General features: G+C 59.7%; 1 protein-coding gene across 7 annotated transcripts in view; it reads left to right on the top strand.

The window, feature by feature from the left end:
• PHACTR3 (phosphatase and actin regulator 3) overlaps nucleotides 1-16,614 on the top strand; it is a 213,045-nt gene extending 196,431 nt beyond the window's left edge. For all 7 annotated transcript variants that reach the window (XM_055308034.1, XM_055308068.1, XM_055308054.1 and 4 more), the window contains 5 exons: nucleotides 6,213-6,268; nucleotides 10,753-10,814; nucleotides 11,804-11,944; nucleotides 14,120-14,196; nucleotides 16,048-16,614. In XM_055308034.1, coding sequence (XP_055164009.1) covers nucleotides 6,213-6,268; nucleotides 10,753-10,814; nucleotides 11,804-11,944; nucleotides 14,120-14,196; nucleotides 16,048-16,063 — 352 coding nt within the window. In that variant the 3' untranslated portion in view covers nucleotides 16,064-16,614. The remainder of the gene's footprint in view (nucleotides 1-6,212; nucleotides 6,269-10,752; nucleotides 10,815-11,803; nucleotides 11,945-14,119; nucleotides 14,197-16,047) is intronic.
• Nucleotides 16,615-18,721: the final 2,107 nt, after the last annotated feature.

The following is an 18,721-nucleotide window of genomic DNA, read 5'->3' as shown; positions in this document are numbered from 1 at the left end:
GCCTGCTGGGCGCCAGGCTCCTGGTGGGTTCCCATAACAGGCAGCCACCCCGTGAGGTAGGCATGGTCATCCTCCTGTTTTCAGGGGAGGAAAGAGCAGGTGAGGAGCCCTGGGTGGCCTCTCACGTCACCAAGCTGGAGGGTGGCGAGGTCAGGACTGAAGGTCACAGTGACCCAGGCCGAGATGCACGCCCCTCACCTTGGCAGCCACTGCTGCACCCCCAAGAGCACTTCTGCAGGCAGGTGTGAATCCAGTCAGGGCCCCATCAGGGCTGAGTGTTGAGGACAAGCTGGGCCAGGGCGGGACGTGCAGGAGCCAGTGGAGCGTGATCTAGTCCCCAACACGACCCCAGGGGCATGGAGGAGGCCCAGGGTCCCTCTGAGGTCCCGCATTGCCCTTTCCTGGGTGCTCCGTGCTCTGCAGGCAGAGGAGCCGTGTCCCCCTGGGCATAGGCAAGCATGGGCCCCGGAGCAGGGTTTCCAGAGGCTTCCCTGGGGTCTCATTAGCCGTTCTCTGAGGATCAGGGTTGGGGGGCTCTGCGGCTTTTCTGGCAGATGGTCATCAGTGGGTGATAGGGTCTGAGGCAAAGGTGAGGCTGGGGGCGCCCCCTGGGTGGGAGCCTTGGTGACAGAGGTGGGCAGGGCCGTGGGGCCCGTGTGCAGCGTTGAGCCCGATGGTGGCCCGTCCCACGGGGCGGCTGCCGGCCAAGGAAGATGTCCAGTGAGCGTGCTGAAGGTGCCGCTTTTTACAGGGGTCGGGGTGACCGGGAGTTTGGGACCCCTGTGACTCAGTTTCCCTGGCAGATGAGAGGTGGCGAGGCCCTCACAAGCACAGGAGCAGATCAGAGTTCGGGATCGTGGGCCTCATCGAAGCCTGGGGCTTCAGGGTCGGTACTGTCCCCAGGCCCGTCGTGAACCTTCTGGCAGCAGAGACCAGGGCGGGCGTGCAGGTGGCTCTTGCTCTCGGTGGCTCCGTCGGGCACAGGCTCCTGCACCAGCCTCCCTGCCAGCACCCCTCCCAGCCACTGAGCTGGGTCTGGCCTGCGCTGTCACCCCCACTCCGTCACTCCCCCATCACCCCCCCCCACAGTCCTTGGACGGTGCTGGGGCCGTGCTCTTGGGGTCTGGCCAAGCCCCAGACAGACGTGCATTGGACGGCGGAGCCTTGGTGGGTCTGGTGGCCAGGCTGCCCCCTGACCCCAGTGGTGTGGGGCAGAGGGGCACCCACGCCTTTGATCCTCCTGGACTTCCATGCTTCCTGCGCCGGACGCACCTCGGTCGGCCGAAGGCTCTGGGCTGGTCCGGGCTGCAGGTGGAGGCGGGAGGCAGGGCCTGACTTGTGTGGCCTGGTGCCCTGGAGGGGTCAGGGTGCCATGGAATGGGGGCCAGGGGGCCCTGGGAGGCAGGTGCCCTGGGGATGCAGAGTTTCCTGGGGGGGAGCTGGGTGCCCTGGGGGGGCCAGGGGGCCCTGGGAGGCAGGTGCCCTGGGGATGCAGTTTCCTGGAGGGGCAGGGTACCCTGGGGGGGGGCTGCGGGCCTTGTGGGGGAAACTGGGTACCCTGGGGGTCTAGGTTCCCTGGGGAGTAGGGTGCCCTGGGGGAGCAGGGCCAGGGTCACAGCCAGCTGTGGCCTGAGCTGTACCTCCCGAGGTCACACGGTGCTGTGGCGACACCCCAAACCTCAGTGCCCTCGCCCAGCACAGGTGTATTTCTCCGTGTGAGTCCATCGTGGTCAGGGTGAGCCTCCAGGGCGCCGTCCTCACGTGGACGCGGAGGTGGCCTGGGCCGCTCAGGATGGAGCCTCTGCCTTCTGGTGCGAGGCCCAGGTGCCCACGGAGGGGAGGGGGCCCCACGGAGGTTCCTGCGGCTCTTCTAGGCCCCGTGCAGATGCAGCAGCTCTCCTGCTCCCGGCCCCTGCTCCGAGCCAGCCGCTCAGCCCTGCCCGGGTGCGGGGGGCTGGGGGTGTGGGGAGCACGGAGGTCCCTGCGCCGCTGGCCCAGGTCAGCTTCTCGAGCCCGCGGTCCCTGGGCAGTGGGATGGGGTGGGGGCTGCGTGACGGCGCAGCGGGTGGCTGGGCACAGGCTCCACCCCGCGTCTACGCTGGTGCAGGCCCTGGTGGGGGGAGGTCTGAGTGTCTGATGGAGGGACGAATGGAGGTGGGTCTGATGGAGGAGTCTTCCTGGGGGTCCTGGCCGGCGCGGAGGCTGCCAGCAGGTTAGAGACTGAGCCCCTCGGGTTGGGGCTGGAAGCAGCCACCAGGTGAGCAGCGTTGATTCCGTTTGTGCGCTGGGCCCTCGTCTTCCGTGTTCTCTGGGCTGGTGAGGGCTGGGGGCTGGGGGCCCAGGTCGGGGGGGGCAGTAGCAGGTGCCCCAGCCTCGACGGGCCCTTGGGGCCGGCGGGATGGAGACGTGACCCCGTCGTGCAGAGCCGGAGACTCAAGGACGGTGCGACTGCGTCCTTTATCTCGCAAGGCCCACGCGGGCACCCTGGTCGCCGGCTGCCGTGGCACCTCCCCTCACTGCCACGCGCCGTGCCCACTCCACCCTCCATCTCCCGCGTCCTCCCTTGTTCCCCATGCTCCCAGCACAGGGTCAGGTGTGGCACAGGTGTCCAGCACAGATCTGTCCCGGGGCAGGCAGAAGGCCCCTCGTGGGGACACCCCCGCCGACATGCGTACGTGTCCCCCCAGGTCCACATCCCTCGGCTCGCCCTTGGCTGGCTGCTCCCTACCGAGGCTCCTGTTCCAGCCCCGGGGGCCCGTCCGACACATTCCCGGCCCTGGGCTGGCGCTGGCGTCCCCTCCTCTCCCACGTGCACAGACGGGGACGAGGCCAGGGAGACGAGCGCGCACGAGCCTCTCTCCCCCCACGCGGCTTTTCTGGGCGCCGCGCCCCCACGGAGCCGTAATTAGCTGCCACACTGAAGCTTTCTCCGTGGGAAGAGTCAGAAATAGTCCGTGTCTTCCCCAGCGGCACCTGCGCGTCACTTGTCACTCTCTGGGGTGCGCTTCTGAATGGGGGGGAGCCTCCAGGAGGAGCTGGGGAATCCCTCGGGTGCCAGAGCCCGCCCGCACCCCTCCCCGCGGCCTCGCCCCCGGCTCCCAGCCCAGCCACCCTGGGGTGTGTCTGCAGGGCCTCTGAGGGCCCCTGGCCATGAGGCTCGGGGTGCAGGTGCCCGGGGCCCCACACAGGCAGGCGTCTCCCTCGCTCGAGTGCCCCCTGGACTCGCTGCGAGTAGTCACCTGTGTGCCGGCCCTGGGGTCCCCGGGCGGTGAGCCCGACCCGTCTGCGTCTCCGAGCCTTCACAGCCTGCTCTGGAACGCAGCTGTCGTCCTGCCGTCTGCTTGGACAGTGGTGGGCTTGCCGCCCCTCGTGCGTCTGGCAGCCTCACCCCCAGCGGCGAGCGGGGCCGAGGTGCAGGCACAAGTGGGCGGAGCGTCGTGGCGCGTGGGCTCCGATTCCTGGCTGTGAATTTGGAGTCTGCAGCCTTCTTGCCCCCAGGCCAGCACCCTCCCTGCGTGCTGAACGTTTCACGGGGCCCTTGGCCGCTCGTGGGTGTGCAGCACCCGCCTTCCTGCCCGAGGGGGTCCCGGCCCTGGGAAGCCCAGTGCCTCCTTGTGGTGGGTTCTGCCCTGCGTGGACAGCAGCTGCAGGGTCCAGAGGGGGCTACCGAGCGCATCTGCTCTTGGCGTCCCCCCTGCCCCCTCTGCAGCTGCTTGGTCCCCCCCCAGGACTGCCCCCGTCCTCACCCCTCCGCAGCCCACTGCATCCCCCCAGGACTCCTCCCATCCCTGTCCGTCTGCAGCCTGCTTGTCCCCCACAGGACTGCCCCCTGTCCCTGGCCCTCCACAGCCCGCCCCGTCCCCCCCAAGACTGCTCCCCTGTCCCCTGCTCTGCAGCCCGCCATGTTCCCCCCAGGACTGCCCCCCGTACCCCCCCGCAGCCCCCCATGTCCCCCCCAGGTCTGCCCTGTCACCCCCCTGCAGCCTGCCCCATCCCCCCAGGACTGCCCCCTGTACCCCCCACAGCCCCCCATGTCCCCCCCAGGACTGCCCCCTGTCCCCCCCATCCCCCCCATGTCCTCCCCAAGACTGCCCCCGTCCCCCCCCGCAGCCCCCCCCGTCCTCCCAGGACTGCCCCCCTTCCCCCCCATAGCCCCCCATGTCCCACCCAGAACTCGTCCCCTGTCCACCCCCCCAGCAGCCCACCCCGTCCCCCCAGGACTGCCCCGTCCAGCTCTGTCGGAGGTGCCCCGCCCGGTGACATCCAGGAGGAGGCCCCTGCCAGCTGCAGCCCCGCAGGGCGCAGCCCGACCCCACCCGGGCCGATGGCCTAGATCTTGGTGGCGAGCTGTCCCCGCTCTTTAGGGACCCGGGAATTGGGCGACGTGCCTCTCTGGGAACCCCGTCCCTGGCCGGTTGGCAGCGCCCGGGGTGGGTTTGCGAGGCGTCTTGTGAGAGCCTGCTGGGTGCCGAGCCGGCCTCGCCAGGTGCCAGTGCATCGGCTCCCGGGTCTCGGGCTCCTGGGCGAGCCTGCGATTGGCCGTCACCTTGGAAGAGAAGACAGGCCCCCAGCAAGAAGCGGCGGGGCGGGGGGTGCCAGTGGAGGTTTGGGGTGCTCCTCGGGCCAAGAAACTCTGGCCTCCGTCCTCCAGAGTCCCCGCAGGCGGCCCAGTCACCGGCCGCTGTACCCTCCCCTCCTATGGACTCTGCACCGCTCTGCCCAGAGTTTCCCCTTCCACGAAGCCTGCCGTGATTGCCCCCACCCTGCCACCGTGTTCAGGCCCCTGTGTGAAGGGGGGGGGACCCTGCAGCCAGAGAGGTGTGGCCTTCCCCTGGCTGGCTCCTCTTCGTGTGGGTCTCAGGGAGCGGGTCTCCCCTAAGCCCTCTCCCCCTGCACGGTCGCTCTTTTGTCACAGGCCCTGTCTACGCCCTCCGGGGCGATGCGCTCTCTGGAATGGTTTTGTTCATTTTTCTTTTTTTATTACTGTTTGTCTGCCTCCCTCCTCAGCCCGGAGCCTTGCAGGGCAGGGGGGACTTGTGCAGAGCCTTGTCGGGGGCGGGGACTCCTGGCTCCGGGCAAACACCCGCCTCTGCTGAGAGGGAGATCGGGAGCCTTGGGGTCCCCGCCCGGCGGCGTCGGGGGGGGGGCAGGGGCAGATCCCTCCAGACATGGGGGCGAGATGTCAGGCAGCCAGCCACCCCCCAGCCGCCCCCCAGCCACCCCCCGAGGCACCCATCGAGCCCGCCGCCGGCTGTGCCCCCGGAGGGAGGAGCGGCCAGGCCCTGGGGACGCCCTCGGCTTTGTGCCGGGACAGGGCTCCTGGAGAGGAGACAAGTATTTCTGGAGGCCGCGTCCTCTTTGGGGAGCAGGGCTGTGGCCCCGGATTCTGGGCGTGCCCGCGCTCAGCCCCGTTGTCTCCCGCGGTGGCGAACCGTCCGGAAGTGGGACGGCTCCTGGCTCCGACCCAGGGACAGCATTATCGGAGTCACAGAAATAATTGGAGCTTGGCGCTGGTTTTGGCTAATTACGCCTCTCTCCCCTGACAAGCCTTTTATTTATCTTATGTATTTGTTTTTGGCTGGATCTTCCGAGTCCTTCACTGCGAAACCGCTGGAAAGGCTCGTCCTCCGCCCGCCAGCCTGGGAGGGGTGCGGGAGGGGTCGGGCGGTGGGGGGACCTGGGGCCCCTGGGGAGGCGGGTGGGGCCGCCCCTCCCTGGGCTGCAGCTCGGCTCAGAGGGGAGGGGGAGGAGGAGGGGGAGGAGGGGGAGGAGGAGCAGGGGGAGGAGAGGCGGCGCTCCCGTCACTCCCCCTGCGAGGGCTGCCGGCAGGGTTGCTTGGGACGGGAGCGGGACAGGTGCCGCGGAGACAGGCAGCTGCGGCAGCGGCCGCCCATGCTCGGCCCGGGCAGGAGGGGCTTCCTCGGTCCCGGGGGTCGTCCCTCCAGTGGCGGTGGTCGGCAGGTCTGGAAATGAGCTGCACGTCCCGAGGAGGCGCGGGGGCCGCCCCCGGAGGAGCTCCGTGACAGAGGGCGACCGCTCCACGGAGCCGGGATTGGCCGGCAGGGGGCCGGCGGCTGGTCCCCTCCCCTCCTCCGGCTGTGGGGACGCGGTCTTGGATCTCCGGGCGCGGCCACCTCTGCCCCTGGCACAGCCCAGGTGGGGTCTGCGGCGGCCACCATGGTGCAGAACGTAATCCTGGTGTTTTTCCGCAGACGGCTGAGCCAGAGACCGGCCGTGGAGGAGCTGGAGAGGAGAAACATCCTGAAACGTGAGTAGCGAGGGCCCTGGCTCCGCCCTCAGGTGCGCAGGTGCGGCAGGTGCGGCGGCGCCGAGCCAGCCCGCAGGGAAAGTTGTGTCCTCGGAGATCCCCCCTTTAAAAGGAAGAGGGAAACAGACAGCTCAGCTCTCCTCCCAGCGGGGTATCCCGGTTAGGGGAAGGCTCAGCAGCCTCCTCGCATCCCGCACCCCGGTGGGTTTCTGGCAGGTTCCCCTGGCGGCTTGGGAGGGGAGTCCTGAGGGCCGCAGAGGTCACAGGCCAGGGGTGCACAGTGTCAGAAGCCCCAGGGCGCGAGGACGTTGCCCCAGGGTGCTGCAGCGACGGGGGCGGGGTGGGCAGCGGACGGCTGCAGGGTCCGGGGAAACCCTGGGGAACCCGCAGGGGACACCCGTGTGTCCAGGCGGGTGCGTGACCATAGCGTCCACACCCGCCTCCACGGTACAGAGGACCCTGCTCTGTGTCAATAAAGTCCTGGTGGTTTCGGGCGGGGAAACCCCCTAGAAGTGTTTCTCAGAGAGTTCTTGGTCTGGTCAACAGACTCTCGGCCTGGATCCTTCAAGTATTTTCATTCTTTTTCTCCTCTTTACGTGATGAATGCTACAGATATTCGGAGTTTGGGTTTTTTGTTTGTTTGTTTGTTTTTTTACGGTGAACCCCTTTTCATAAAGTTAGGGCCGTGGCTGGACAGGACTCTGTGCTTCCACCCTGAGATAAGGGATTCCTGTCTCTGTTGTCAGACGTCAGAGACGGTCCCCCCTCTTCCGTGTTGTGTGAACTTGGCCACACCTGAGGACTTAAGGACAAGCTTGTCAGGGATTCCCTGCTTGATCAGCGAGACCAGGAAAGTCCAGCTATGTCAGTTGCCAAGTATCTGAATTCTTAAAAATTCCACCACTTATTCCTGAATCCACTAAGTCACAGGTGCCCCACAGCCCCAGGCTGGGAGTCTGCGGGCAGGTGGGACCTGGGGCAGGGGCTTCAGCCCTCCGGGGAGGGCTTGTGCCGCAATGCTGGGTCCCCAGGTCCTCCCGCCAGCAGGCGCCTCCCATCGTATTGGCCTTTCTTTGCGAGCAAACGTCAGAGCCTTAAAAATAGAACCGGTGCTCGGCGAATGCAGGTGGTGAGTGGATAACGGGGACCGCGTGCACCCGCCTGGGCGTGCGGGGGGAACGGGCTCCTCCGCTGTGGCTGTGCCAGTCCCACCTTACCGCCGAACCGGCCAGGTGTGCCTGGAGCTCAGGAGCTTCTGGAGTGCCCTGAGTGGGAGGGAGCACCTGCAAAACTCTCTGCTAGCTCTTGGGGGGGAGGGGGACTCTTTTTATTTTTATTTTTTATTAGAGAGAGAGAGGCAGAGACACAGGCAGAGGGAGAAGCAGGCTCCATGCACGGGAGCCCGAAGTGGGACTCGATCCTGGGACTTCAGGATCACACCCTGGGCTGAAGGAGGCGCTAAACCGCGGAGCCGTCGGGCTGCCCATGGTGGGGAGGGGGCGTGGGTGACTGTTTTGTTCTGTTGTGTGGCACTGAGCAAATAGGGCAACCATCCATATCTGGTCCAGCATCATCACCAGCCGCTGGCACGGGCTTCAAAGGTGTTTGAAGAAAACTGTGTTTCCTGCCCAAAATCGATGCTTAGAATGTCATCACGGCGTATCTGCTCCCCTGATCGCTTACTGTGATCGGGTCTGAGGGACGCTCAGGACTCGGCCTTGGGTGTCCTTCATGAATCGGACACAGTGGCCGCTTTGCAGCTGATGATCCCAAACCCGACAGTCCCTTGTCAGGGCCCCGCAGCGTACACGGGGTTCGCTCGCGTGCGCACGTTGGTGGCCACCAGCCCTGTGGTGTGGCGCCGCTGTCCTCGTTTCCCTGGGAAGGACGCTCGCTGAGGGGGGATCCGCTTTCCAACACGACTCTTGGGAGGGAGAGCGCCGAAGCTTGCCCAGCTCCAGGGGCGGTGAGCTGAGCCCCGCATCGGAGGCAGCCGTGCACCTCTGGTGACCCGCAGACGGCGGGAATGTGGCTGTCCACGCCCCGGGCCCTGTTTGCAGAACAGCGGGGAATGGAGGCGCTATGGCCAGGGATCCCCGGGTTTGCATAAGGCGCGGGGTTTTCTGGGTCTGGGTCCACGAACCCATTACGAGGTGGAGCTGAGAGAGAACCCGTAGGCTCGGGCTTGAGGGACGACTTCTTGGGGCTGGCGCCCGACAGAGCACCTGGCCCAGAGGGGGCCCTGCTGGCCACCTTCAGGGAGCCGCTCTCCGGAACACCTGGGGCACCGTGAGACCGTGGTGGGGACACTGTTGGTGATGAAAACCTACGATTCGGTTTTTTTGTTACCGTTTTCACGTGGAGGCTGCGCCTGGCATTTGTCCATGGCCTGTTTATAAGAAATGTGAGGAATTCGCCTCATGTCATGACCGAAAATCCCATCATTGGCCTTATATTGATACTCCCACGATTTTTTCTTTTTTTTTTTTTTTTAAAGATTTTATTTGTTAGAGAAAGAGAGAAAGAGAGAGAGAACATGAGCAGGGGAGGCGGGGGGGAGGCGCAGACTCCACACTGAGCGCTGAGCCCGACGCGGGACTCGATCCCAGGGCCCCGGGATCGTGAGCTGAGCCGGCATGTGGCCGACGGAGCCCCCCAGACGCCCCGACACGATCTTTTTCTTGATTGTATCATCAACTTTGTGAGGAGAGCTTCCAAGTGTGCTTTCTCCTGCTTTATCCTTTGGATTATGAACCAAGAACATAAAAGGGCTTCGCGTCCTTTTCTGAACCGTCCAAATGCGAGACAAATCTTCCTTTTAAAAAAAAGTCACCAAAAAAAATAAATAAATAAAGAATAAAAAAATAATAAAGTCACCGAAGAGCGCAACGAGTCTGACACCCGTGAACCCGGTCCCCCAAATGCACAAAGGTGCGGAATGTTTTTAAGAAAAGGCAGATGAGGGATCCCTGGGTGGCGCAGCGGTTTGGCGCCTGCCTTTGGCCCAGGGCGCGATCCTGGAGACCCGGGATCGAATCCCACGTCGGGCTCCCGGTACATGGAGCCTGCTTCTCCCTCTGCCTATGTCTCTGCCTCTCTCTCTCTCCCTCTGTGACTATCATAAATAAATAAAAAATTAAAAAAAAAAAAAAAAGAAAAGGCAGATGATGTGAGATGATGTCAGCCGCGAGCAGCACGGCTCCCCTTTCTCGAACCAGCCGTGTTTCTAGGAGCGGGTGCTGGCAGATGAGCTTCCCTTCCCAGGAATGAACTTCCTACAGTCCTGGACCTGAGGCTTTATTTAGCAACAGAGAGCGCCAGAAATAGGACATCCATTATCTCGTATCCCAGGGCGAAGCCTGCATTTTACACCACGGCTCTGCGTTCTGCTCTATTTTTAGCTCCCGAGTGTAGGTATGAGCACAGCTTGGATGTTCATAGTCACAACTCAGCGGCCAAGCTGAGCTCAGGGAGGCCCCGTCAGTGAGCTCGCTTCTGCAGCGGAGAGTCTGCTGGGCTCCTGGTGGAAAATACACCCCGAAAAGATCAATTCCAGGCGAGCATATGTTGCCCAGAGTCTGGAGTGGGTGTTCCTTTTCTTAAAAAAAAAAAAATTTATTCATGAGAGACACAGAGAGAGAGGCAGAGACACAGGCAGAGGGAGGAGCAGGCTCCATGCGGGGAGCCCGACGTGGGACTCGATCCCGGATCCTGGGATCACGCCCTGAGCCCAAGGCAGATGCTCAGCCACCAAGCCACCCGGGCGCCCCAGGAGAGGGTGTTCCTTATCGTGTGCTGTTGGCTGAAAGTCTGCGTCCCTATTAAGTAGAAGGGGGAAAAGGGCAGCGACAGTCCCGTTAGCGTTCACGTGTAATATTCCTATGTGATAGGGGTATCGGTGGTCACGTGTACGTACATGTACTGATCCTAGTAAAGTATTTGTGTGCATCACGTATATTCCTGGACGTAAATCTGCAAACACAGAGATTGTTTTTTTTTTTCTAAGATTTTATTTATTCTTGAGAGAGAGAGAGAGAGAGAGAGGCAGAGGGAGAAGCAGGCTCCATGCAGGGAGCCTGACGTGGGACTCGATCCCAGGACCCCAGGATCACGCCCTGGGCTAAAGGCGGTGCTAAACCCCTGAGCCACCCGGGCTGCCCGAGGGTAGATGTTTGATGGGGAGAGAGGAAGGAGAGCTGCCTCTGTTTCTCTGGTAGGTCAGTGCACAGCCGCGTGTATGCAGTGGGTCGTGACGCGGAGAAAGGCTGCAAGGTGGGCAGAGCTTCCCTCGGGGCGGGGAGACCACGGTCTGAGTGGTGCTGGCCACGTGGAGGAGAGCCGGCCGTGATGGGAGGTGACCCTGGTGTCCCTCCTCAGCCACCAGAAATGCAGGGTGAGCTCTCTAACCTGCCAAGAGGAGGAGAGTCTCAACCCGTTTTTCTTTCTTTTCTTTTTTCTTTTCTTTCTGTTTTAACCTTTCACAGAAAGGAATGACCAGACAGAGCAGGAAGAAAGAAGAGAAATCAAGCAAAGGTTGACAAGAAAGGTACTATGATTTAATCCTCTCACCCCCTGGATCCTGAGACACGGGTGACAGGTGCGCTGGTAGCGGTGGGGCAGGTGGCGGGGGGCGTCACTGGGTCGCAGAGTGACGTCTTCCTGCGCAGCAGCGAATTCAACACTCCCCAGACATGGGAAGGGTGCCCCTGCCACCCATGGTGAGGCCCGCAGTGTGGCCCTCTGTGTCCGTGGTCTGACCCTTAGTGTGACCCTTGGTGCCCGCGGTGAGGCCCTCTGTGCCTGTGATGAGGCCCTTGCCCAGCCCAAGAGCCACTCGTGTAGCAGGACGAGCCCAAGGATGTTTCCACGTATTTCCAGGGAGCCAGGCGGTGCCTGGGCATCTTCGCTGCCTGAGGTCTTTACGCCGTGCTAAGAGCATCCCTGGATGTCAGTGTTCGCTTACCTGTGGGCTCCGTGGTTCCCGTAGCTTTTCTGGAAGCTCTCGATTGCAGAAGCTTTATTAGGCTCTAGGGCGTGTACACGGGCCTCTCGGTGAAGGTCAAGGGCCAGCCTGGGCAGCAGCTCCGCAAACCCATCTACCTCCAGGGCCCGGATCGAATCTCGATACCTCCTGGCATGTCCCCGTCGTCCCGTGCTGGCAGGGGTGACGCCAGGGGCGGGAGGTGAACACTGTCCTCCCTGAGCTGGGCTTTCAGTGCTGGTCGTGGCAGTGTCCGCTCTCAGGACTTTAAGGCTCGACCAATGCAAGTTGGAGCAAGTGGCCTCCGCCGGGGGCAGCCTGCGCTCCCCGGGCCTGGGCTGTGTCCTGCCTGCCGCCGGGCCACGGGGTGTGAGCCCCTGATGAAGCGTGTCGGGGGCTGTCGTCAGGCCTTCCCACTGGAGGGTGTTGGCCTCGGGTTGTATGTCAGAGTGCCCGAGTTTGCAGTGTCCCTATGGACACGTGCCGTTTGTTCGGAGGCCTGGAAGCAGGGCGCTTTGGCAGGTGGCGGTGACCGTGGTGATCTTTGATTTCAGCTTAACCAGAGACCCACGGTTGATGAGCTGCGAGACAGGAAGATTCTGATCCGATTCAGCGATTACGTGGAAGTGGCCAAAGCTCAGGATTATGACAGACGGGCGGACAAACCCTGGACGCGACTGTCCGCGGCAGACAAGGTACGGAGCGCACCCGTCTGTGCCGGTCGGGGGGTGGCACCAGGGAAGGAGGGCAAACCGTGGTGGACCAGCGGGATCGTTCCCAGATGGTGGGTCCCACCCGCGGCAGAAACGGCGCCTGGGCCATTGTCGGGCCGACCCCGATGGCCTCACGGGGTAATCAGGTCGTGGCAGTGTTTTCAGCTCGGGGACACTGCCCTTGGGGACATTGTTGATCTGGAGATATTTTTGGTTGTCACAAGGAAGCGGGTGGCACTGGCAGGGGTGGGGAGAGCCCAGGGAAGCCACCCGTCCTGCCGTGGTGCACGGACGGGCCCAGCCAAGGGTGACCCAGCCCCGAATGTCAGCAGCGTGGGAGCTGAGATGCTGGTCTGGAGGGTGAAGCAAAGGCAAGGACAGAAGTTTAAGCGGAGTCAACCAGTGACACAGGGGCGTGGAGCCGAGGCATCGGGCAGTGTAGACAGAGGTGGCTCTGGATCCATCCCGCCGGTCTGGTGTGCAGTGTCTCCGCGGGCCCCAGAGCACCTGAGCGGCCGCGGTCCCCGCCTCGCTCCGCCGGGACGGAGGCCCTGGGCCTGCCCGCCAGCGCCGCTTCACGGAAGCCCCGGCGAGTGCCTGGGGGGCACGTGTCGTCCTTGCCACCGGGGACGTGCTGTTGGAAGGGCTCAGAGGGCGCCGCTGCAGCCCCGGGGGGGGGGGGAACGCGGGCCTCGTGCCTTCGCTCACGGCCAAGGGCTGCCTCCTGCTGGGGTGCGGCTGCCCGCGGTGGCTGCCTCGGGGCGTCCCTTGGTGGAGGTGTTTGGAGCGGCGCCGGCGCAGCCACGAGGGGCCACGGGCGTCGCTGGCAGCAGGAGGGTTTGAGCGAAGCAGGATTGCTCCCGAGGCTCCTGCCTCCCGGCCCTCAGCTGGCCCCTGGGGGGCTCACCCGAGGGGCTGGAGGGGATGGGCCCCACGGCGCTGTGATGCGTGCCTCACCTGTGTGTGACCGCGACACCATTGCCCACATGACCCAGCGTTGGAAGAGCTTCCAAATGACCTAACTGCGGAATTCCCAGTGAGATCCCCCAGAGCCAGGCTTCCCCAGTACTTTGGTGATCCTCCTTCATCAGGTCCTCAAGATGTGCTCAGTGTAGGGGCTGGGGAGGACCGTGACAACCACGCATGGGCTGGGGAGGACTGTGAAGATTATGCACGGGCTGGGAGGACCTTGACGATCGTGCAGGGGCTGGGGAGGACCTTGATGATCGTGCAGGGGCTGGGGAGAACCATGACGATCATGCAGGGGCTGGGGAGGACCGTGAAGATCATGCAGGGGCTGGGGAGGACCATGACGATCGTGCAGGGGCTGGGGAGGACCTTGACGATCATACACAGGATGGGGAAGATCTTGACGATCGTGCAGGGGCTGGAGAGGACCTTGATCGTGCAGGGGCTGGGGAGGACCGTGACGATCATGCACGGGATGGGGAGGACCTTGACAATCGTGCAGGGGCTGGGGAGGACCGTGAAGATCATGCAGGGGCTGGGGAGGACCGTGAAGATCGTGCAGGGGCTGGGGAGGACCGTGACGATCGTGCAGGGGCTGGGGAGGACCGTGACGATCGTGCAGGGGCTGGGGAGGACCTTGACGATCATACACAGGATGGGGAAGATCTTGACGATCGTGCAGGGGCTGGAGAGGACCTTGATCGTGCAGGGGCTGGGGAGGACCGTGACGATCATGCACGGGATGGGGAGGACCTTGACAATCGTGCAGGGGCTGGGGAGGACCGTGAAGATCGTGCAGGGGCTGGGGAGGACCGTGACGATCGTGCAGGGGCTGGGGAGGACCTTGACGATCATACACAGGATGGGGAAGATCTTGACGATCGTGCAGGGGCTGGAGAGGACCTTGATCATGCAGGGGCTGGGGAGGACCTTGATCGTGCAGGGGCTGGGGAGGACTGTGACGATCATGCACGGGATGGGGAGGACCTTGACAATCGTGCAGGGGCTGGGGAGAACCACGATGATGGTGAGACGCCAAGTGCTGGACCTACAGTCGTTTCTTTTTCTGATCCCGTCGTACAGGGCGCAGCGATGTTAGGAAGTGTGTGCTAATCCCCGGCCAGGTGCCCATTTCCCGCGTTCACTTCCCAGGGTCCTGAGAGACAATGTCCTGTTTTTCGATTTCAGGCAGCGATTCGTAAGGAACTAAACGAATACAAAAGTAACGAAATGGAGGTACACGCATCAAGCAAGCATTTGACAAGGTGGGATTTCCGTGTGCGTGAATGTCGCGGTCCTTATAACGCGGTGGTGCTTTAGAAAGAAAAGAAGGACCAAGGTCTGTGTACGTAGGTAAGCGAGGTCAGCATCTCTGCGAGAGCCGCCCGGACGCCCGGACGCCCGGATGCACCTGCTCCGCAGGCTCCGCTTCTTCCCGGCGGGGCGGGCGCGGCGGGCGCGGCGCAGGGCGGCATCACTTGGGGCGCTGGTTTGACTAGTTGGTGTGCGTTTAGGAGGGTGAGTGTCAGAGCAGCGAAGGTGACGTGGTGTCCGTTGGCCGCGCCTCCTGTGAGGCGCAGACCCCCGCGTAACAGAACCCGCCCATGCGTGCGGCCAGGGGGCCAGGGGGCCACTCCCATTTACTCGTTCCTGTCTTAACACTTCCATTCACATCTTTAACACCAGCTGATGCTTCCCCCGAACTCAGGTATTGGGGTGCGATCGGCGTGGCCGGGCCATTTGGGGGCCGAGACTGTAGCCACACCTAAGGCAGAGGCGGCCCCGCGTCGGGGAGCCTCCGTCCCCATGGGAGACACGCATCGGCCACCTTCCACGGCGGGCCGGATGCCGTGTCCGGGCCAGCTGCCGTAGACGTGCCGGGGGGCTCCCGTGGGCGCCGGCGTGGGGGGACACGGACTCGTCCTTGCTCACGGGCTGCACGGTCGTGCCACGGCCGCAGTAATACGTCCTCCCTTCCCTGCATCCCTGCATCCCTGCATCCTGAGGGCTGTGCTTGTGATGCAGCAGCCTGTGCCCGGACCAGTCCCTCCATCACTCCTCCCTGGGCCTCCCGAGGCTCGAGCCCCAGATACACAGAGAATGGAAATCCTGGATTTAGATACTGCCCGAAACCAAAATAGTGCGTCCCTTGCTTTTTCTGGTTCGTCCCGAAGAGGCCTCCGCGCTCACCCTGGGAGGTCCCGCGTGGCTGTGGAGCGGAACCAGGTGTCGGGGGTTCCATCCTCCAGGACAGTTCTGGGGTGTGCGTTAAGGGGGAAGAGGAGGCTGCAAGAGCAGAAGGAAACGATGCAAATAGATAGTTTAAAAATTGCTAAGGTTTCCCCCCATGACTGGCAAACATTTGGGCAGGAATAGATCATCTTATTTTTGCTTATTACCCAAAATGCTCCGAAATGCTTAGGAATAAACTTTGCTCACTCAGACATTCAGAGCTATTTTTAATGTTCACCGTGTTAAAAAGGACAATAATTGTTACCTAGCGTTATGTGTGTGTCAAAACATTTAATACGCTTTCCCGTCATGCGTTATTAAGAGGTGTCTGCTAAGGATACACATCATCTCTCTTAAGTCCCCAGTGAGTATCTTGCTTAGATGATAGGATTTTAAGAGTTAGCCCAAAACTTGGACATGAGGAAATAATTACAAGATTTTTATGCCACATTTAGTATCAGTTTTTAAAAGAACTTTTTTTTTTTTTTTAGTCCCATGAGACTTTCTTAAGTGTCCTAAATGTCACCACCTCACAGGAGCAAAACCATAACTCTCATTTCCAGAAGTTTATCAATGGATTCATCACTTCCGCTGATGAGGCCTTGGCCTTTCTGTGCCCTTCCCCGGGCTCCCCCAGCAGCTTTCAAACCGAGTTTCAGGCAGAATTCAGCAAATCGGAATTCTTTTGGGGTCCAGCGCGGGGACCCTGGAGCCCTTGGAGGCCCACTACTAGCAGCGAATGGGTCCACCTGGTGTCCTCCGTGTCGCCTGGCTGAGCGGCATCTAGTGGCAGCAAGTTTATTCGAGGAAGGTTTGGGCAATTTTTAGCTGGGAAGGTATGACCTTTGAACTATTGTCTTTTTTTTTTTTTATGTAATTCCCAGATTCCACAGGCCATAGAGATTTTCTTCTGAGAAGAATTTGTGTTTAATTTTTGATACCAACACTGAACACTCATCAGGGAACTTTCTGATGTTCAGCTGAAGACTCCCTGCCGTGTGAGCGAGAGGAGCGGGACCCCTCGGGCAGGTGACGTCTGGGCTGTCTCACCTGTACGAGGACAAACCAGAGGACGCCCCGCACTCCCTGGTGTCTGAGGAGTGGGAACTGTGGGGACCCCGCGGGGACCCAGAGTCGCTCTCCCAGAAAACTGTCATTTGCCTTTGAAGCTAGTCTTACAGTGGCGCAGCGACACGGAGGACGGGCGACACGCATGCGCAGGCACACCTCCGGGCCTCTGACGTGCGACACGTGGCGCAGTGGCATTCAGTATTATGTTGAAAAGACATTTTTATTCTGATCACCGTTCATTTGAGAACTCTTTAAGTTCATGTTATACAAGATTATTTACTGTATTATACTTTCCTTTTTTTTATATAATGTCTAACAAAAAAAATACAGCTGCAACATTTTGATTCCTGTTAATTTTGTTCTTTAATTAAATGACTACTTATTGCAGGAAATGAACCTGGGCTTTGCGTTTTCTTGGAGTTGGGATAAGATTTGTTAGAACGGAGAGCTGTGCGATGAGTCCAGTTTTATTACTTTTGAGCCATCAAATCCGGACACATAAAAGAGAATTCCAACTTTGCGTGTTTTATTTTGTAAATGCTGTTACTGGATGTCGTTTGAGTTTATGTAGCATTGGGTGGTGAACCCAAAAATAAGTAACTTGGTGGAAAGTTCTACCTCGATGAAAATTAGGCCGTCTTTGAGTATTTTTAGGTTCCCATTTGCAAACATTATGGAAAACTCTGTTATGAGAGACGAAGATTCAGAGGAAATTTGCCCTCGCACAAAGGGAAAACGTAATGTTGGTACAAAGGGGGGAAATGAATACAAAATTAATGTTCCCCGAAAGGTATTTTTATTTGGCCCTTGAATAAGTAAGTGTCCCCGCAGCAATGAGCCCGCCCGCCCTCCGGGGATGGTGAGGCAGGCAGCCCAGTGGCTTGGAGCACGACTTTCGGCGCTCGCAGACCCTGTTGCTTCCCCCCCAGCTCTGCGCTGCTCACCAGGATACTTATTTTCTCTCTAGGAAGATGGTCTCGCTCCCCAGGGATCGCTGTAACTTCTAAAGGAGGTGAGCGTGACCCGCACATCCTACACCTCCCGTAAGGTAGCCGCTGGTGTGGCGGCCAGCAGCCCCTGGAGCAGGCGCGTGTCCTTCTCTCCTCCTTACTGCACACCCTGCCTCACTGCTTCCACGACCTTTCCTGCTCACCTTTTTTAAGACTGAAGGGACTCAGGTGCTGTGGAAACTGCTCAAACCTTTGTGGCGGCACTTTGTCCCGAGGGCCTTGTGACCAGTCCCAGATGCTGGCAAACGTGGTGTCAGTGAGTTGAATTAAACTCTTCAGAAGAAAACCCTGTTATGGTTGAAGAGTTCCAGCTCTGTCTCCTGAGCCTCGCTTTGTCTGTGAAATGAGATGCTTTTCTAGCTAGAAGCCGGTTCTTTAATAAGAGCATTTGTGTGTATGTAGACATAGTGTATATTTAATATATACCTGGACTCTGTTCTAACCCGTTATTTGTGGCCAACCTAAAAAAACTTTTTCCTACTCCAAACTACGTTCTAGCAGCTCCCTATTTTGTGTTATTCAGTTTAAAATACTAAGATTTCAATCTCCTTCACATGGAAATATCCATGTACTTACAATGAAACAAAGCAAGGAAAAAAGTGCTTCTGTTGGAAACCATGCTGGCCCCCAACGCAGAAAGGACCAGTACCGCTCGGAAGAAGGGCCTCTGGGTAGAGGTAACTTGGCATACGGGACACGTGTTTGGTTTTTTTTTTTTTTTTTCCCAAGTAAAGTTCCATAACTAATGAATACATAAAATTCAAAATGAGAATAAGGTACAGGAGACCCAGTGGAGGTTTTGGTTTGTTTTAGGCTTAAAGGTTCTCAGATACCATAAAAGATATTTTCATTACAGCCAAACATTTTGGCAACGGTATCTAACTTCTATATTGTATTTTTATTAATCATAAATGATTCCTCTAAGTTGTATTTCCATATTTCACGTCCTTATCTGGTACAACAGAGGCCAAGAGAGCAGCTGAAACCGTGAATCAGGTGTGTTCACTCTGTCCCTAGTAGGTACACATGATCCTGCACTGAGGAAGGCTCTGATGGGTGACTCGAATGTGTCTCATCCTAGTTGGAGGAACAAAATTAAAAAGCAGTTTATAAATCTCATGGTATGGGTGATACACATGGCATATGTATATAAATTCTCATATGTTCTATAAATTCGAAGAGAAAGTGTATATACTTAAGAGCCCGAAGACTTAGGAAAAAAACATTTCCACCTCCCTGTTCAATAACAATCACATACGATGTCTGAATTATCACAGTTTTTTTTATTACTTGGAGTCATTAGGGTTTTATGCATGGACTTCAGAAATCATTTGTTCTAATTTTCACAAGATAAAATGTGGTTACCTATTAAAGTAACAGTGAATATTAAGACATTAAAGAAATTCTATTTTTAAGGAGTGTAAAAGAGTTAAAAACCATAATTGATTATTTTGTGAGAGGAAATTACTTCTAGAAC

This window comes from Nyctereutes procyonoides, unplaced genomic scaffold (assembly GCF_905146905.1).
Source record: "Nyctereutes procyonoides isolate TBG_1078 unplaced genomic scaffold, NYPRO_anot_genome, whole genome shotgun sequence".
Classification (NCBI taxonomy): Eukaryota; Metazoa; Chordata; class Mammalia; order Carnivora; family Canidae; genus Nyctereutes; species Nyctereutes procyonoides.
The sequence above is the reverse complement of the archived record's forward strand: the minus strand, read 5'-3'. Positions and strand labels throughout refer to the sequence as shown.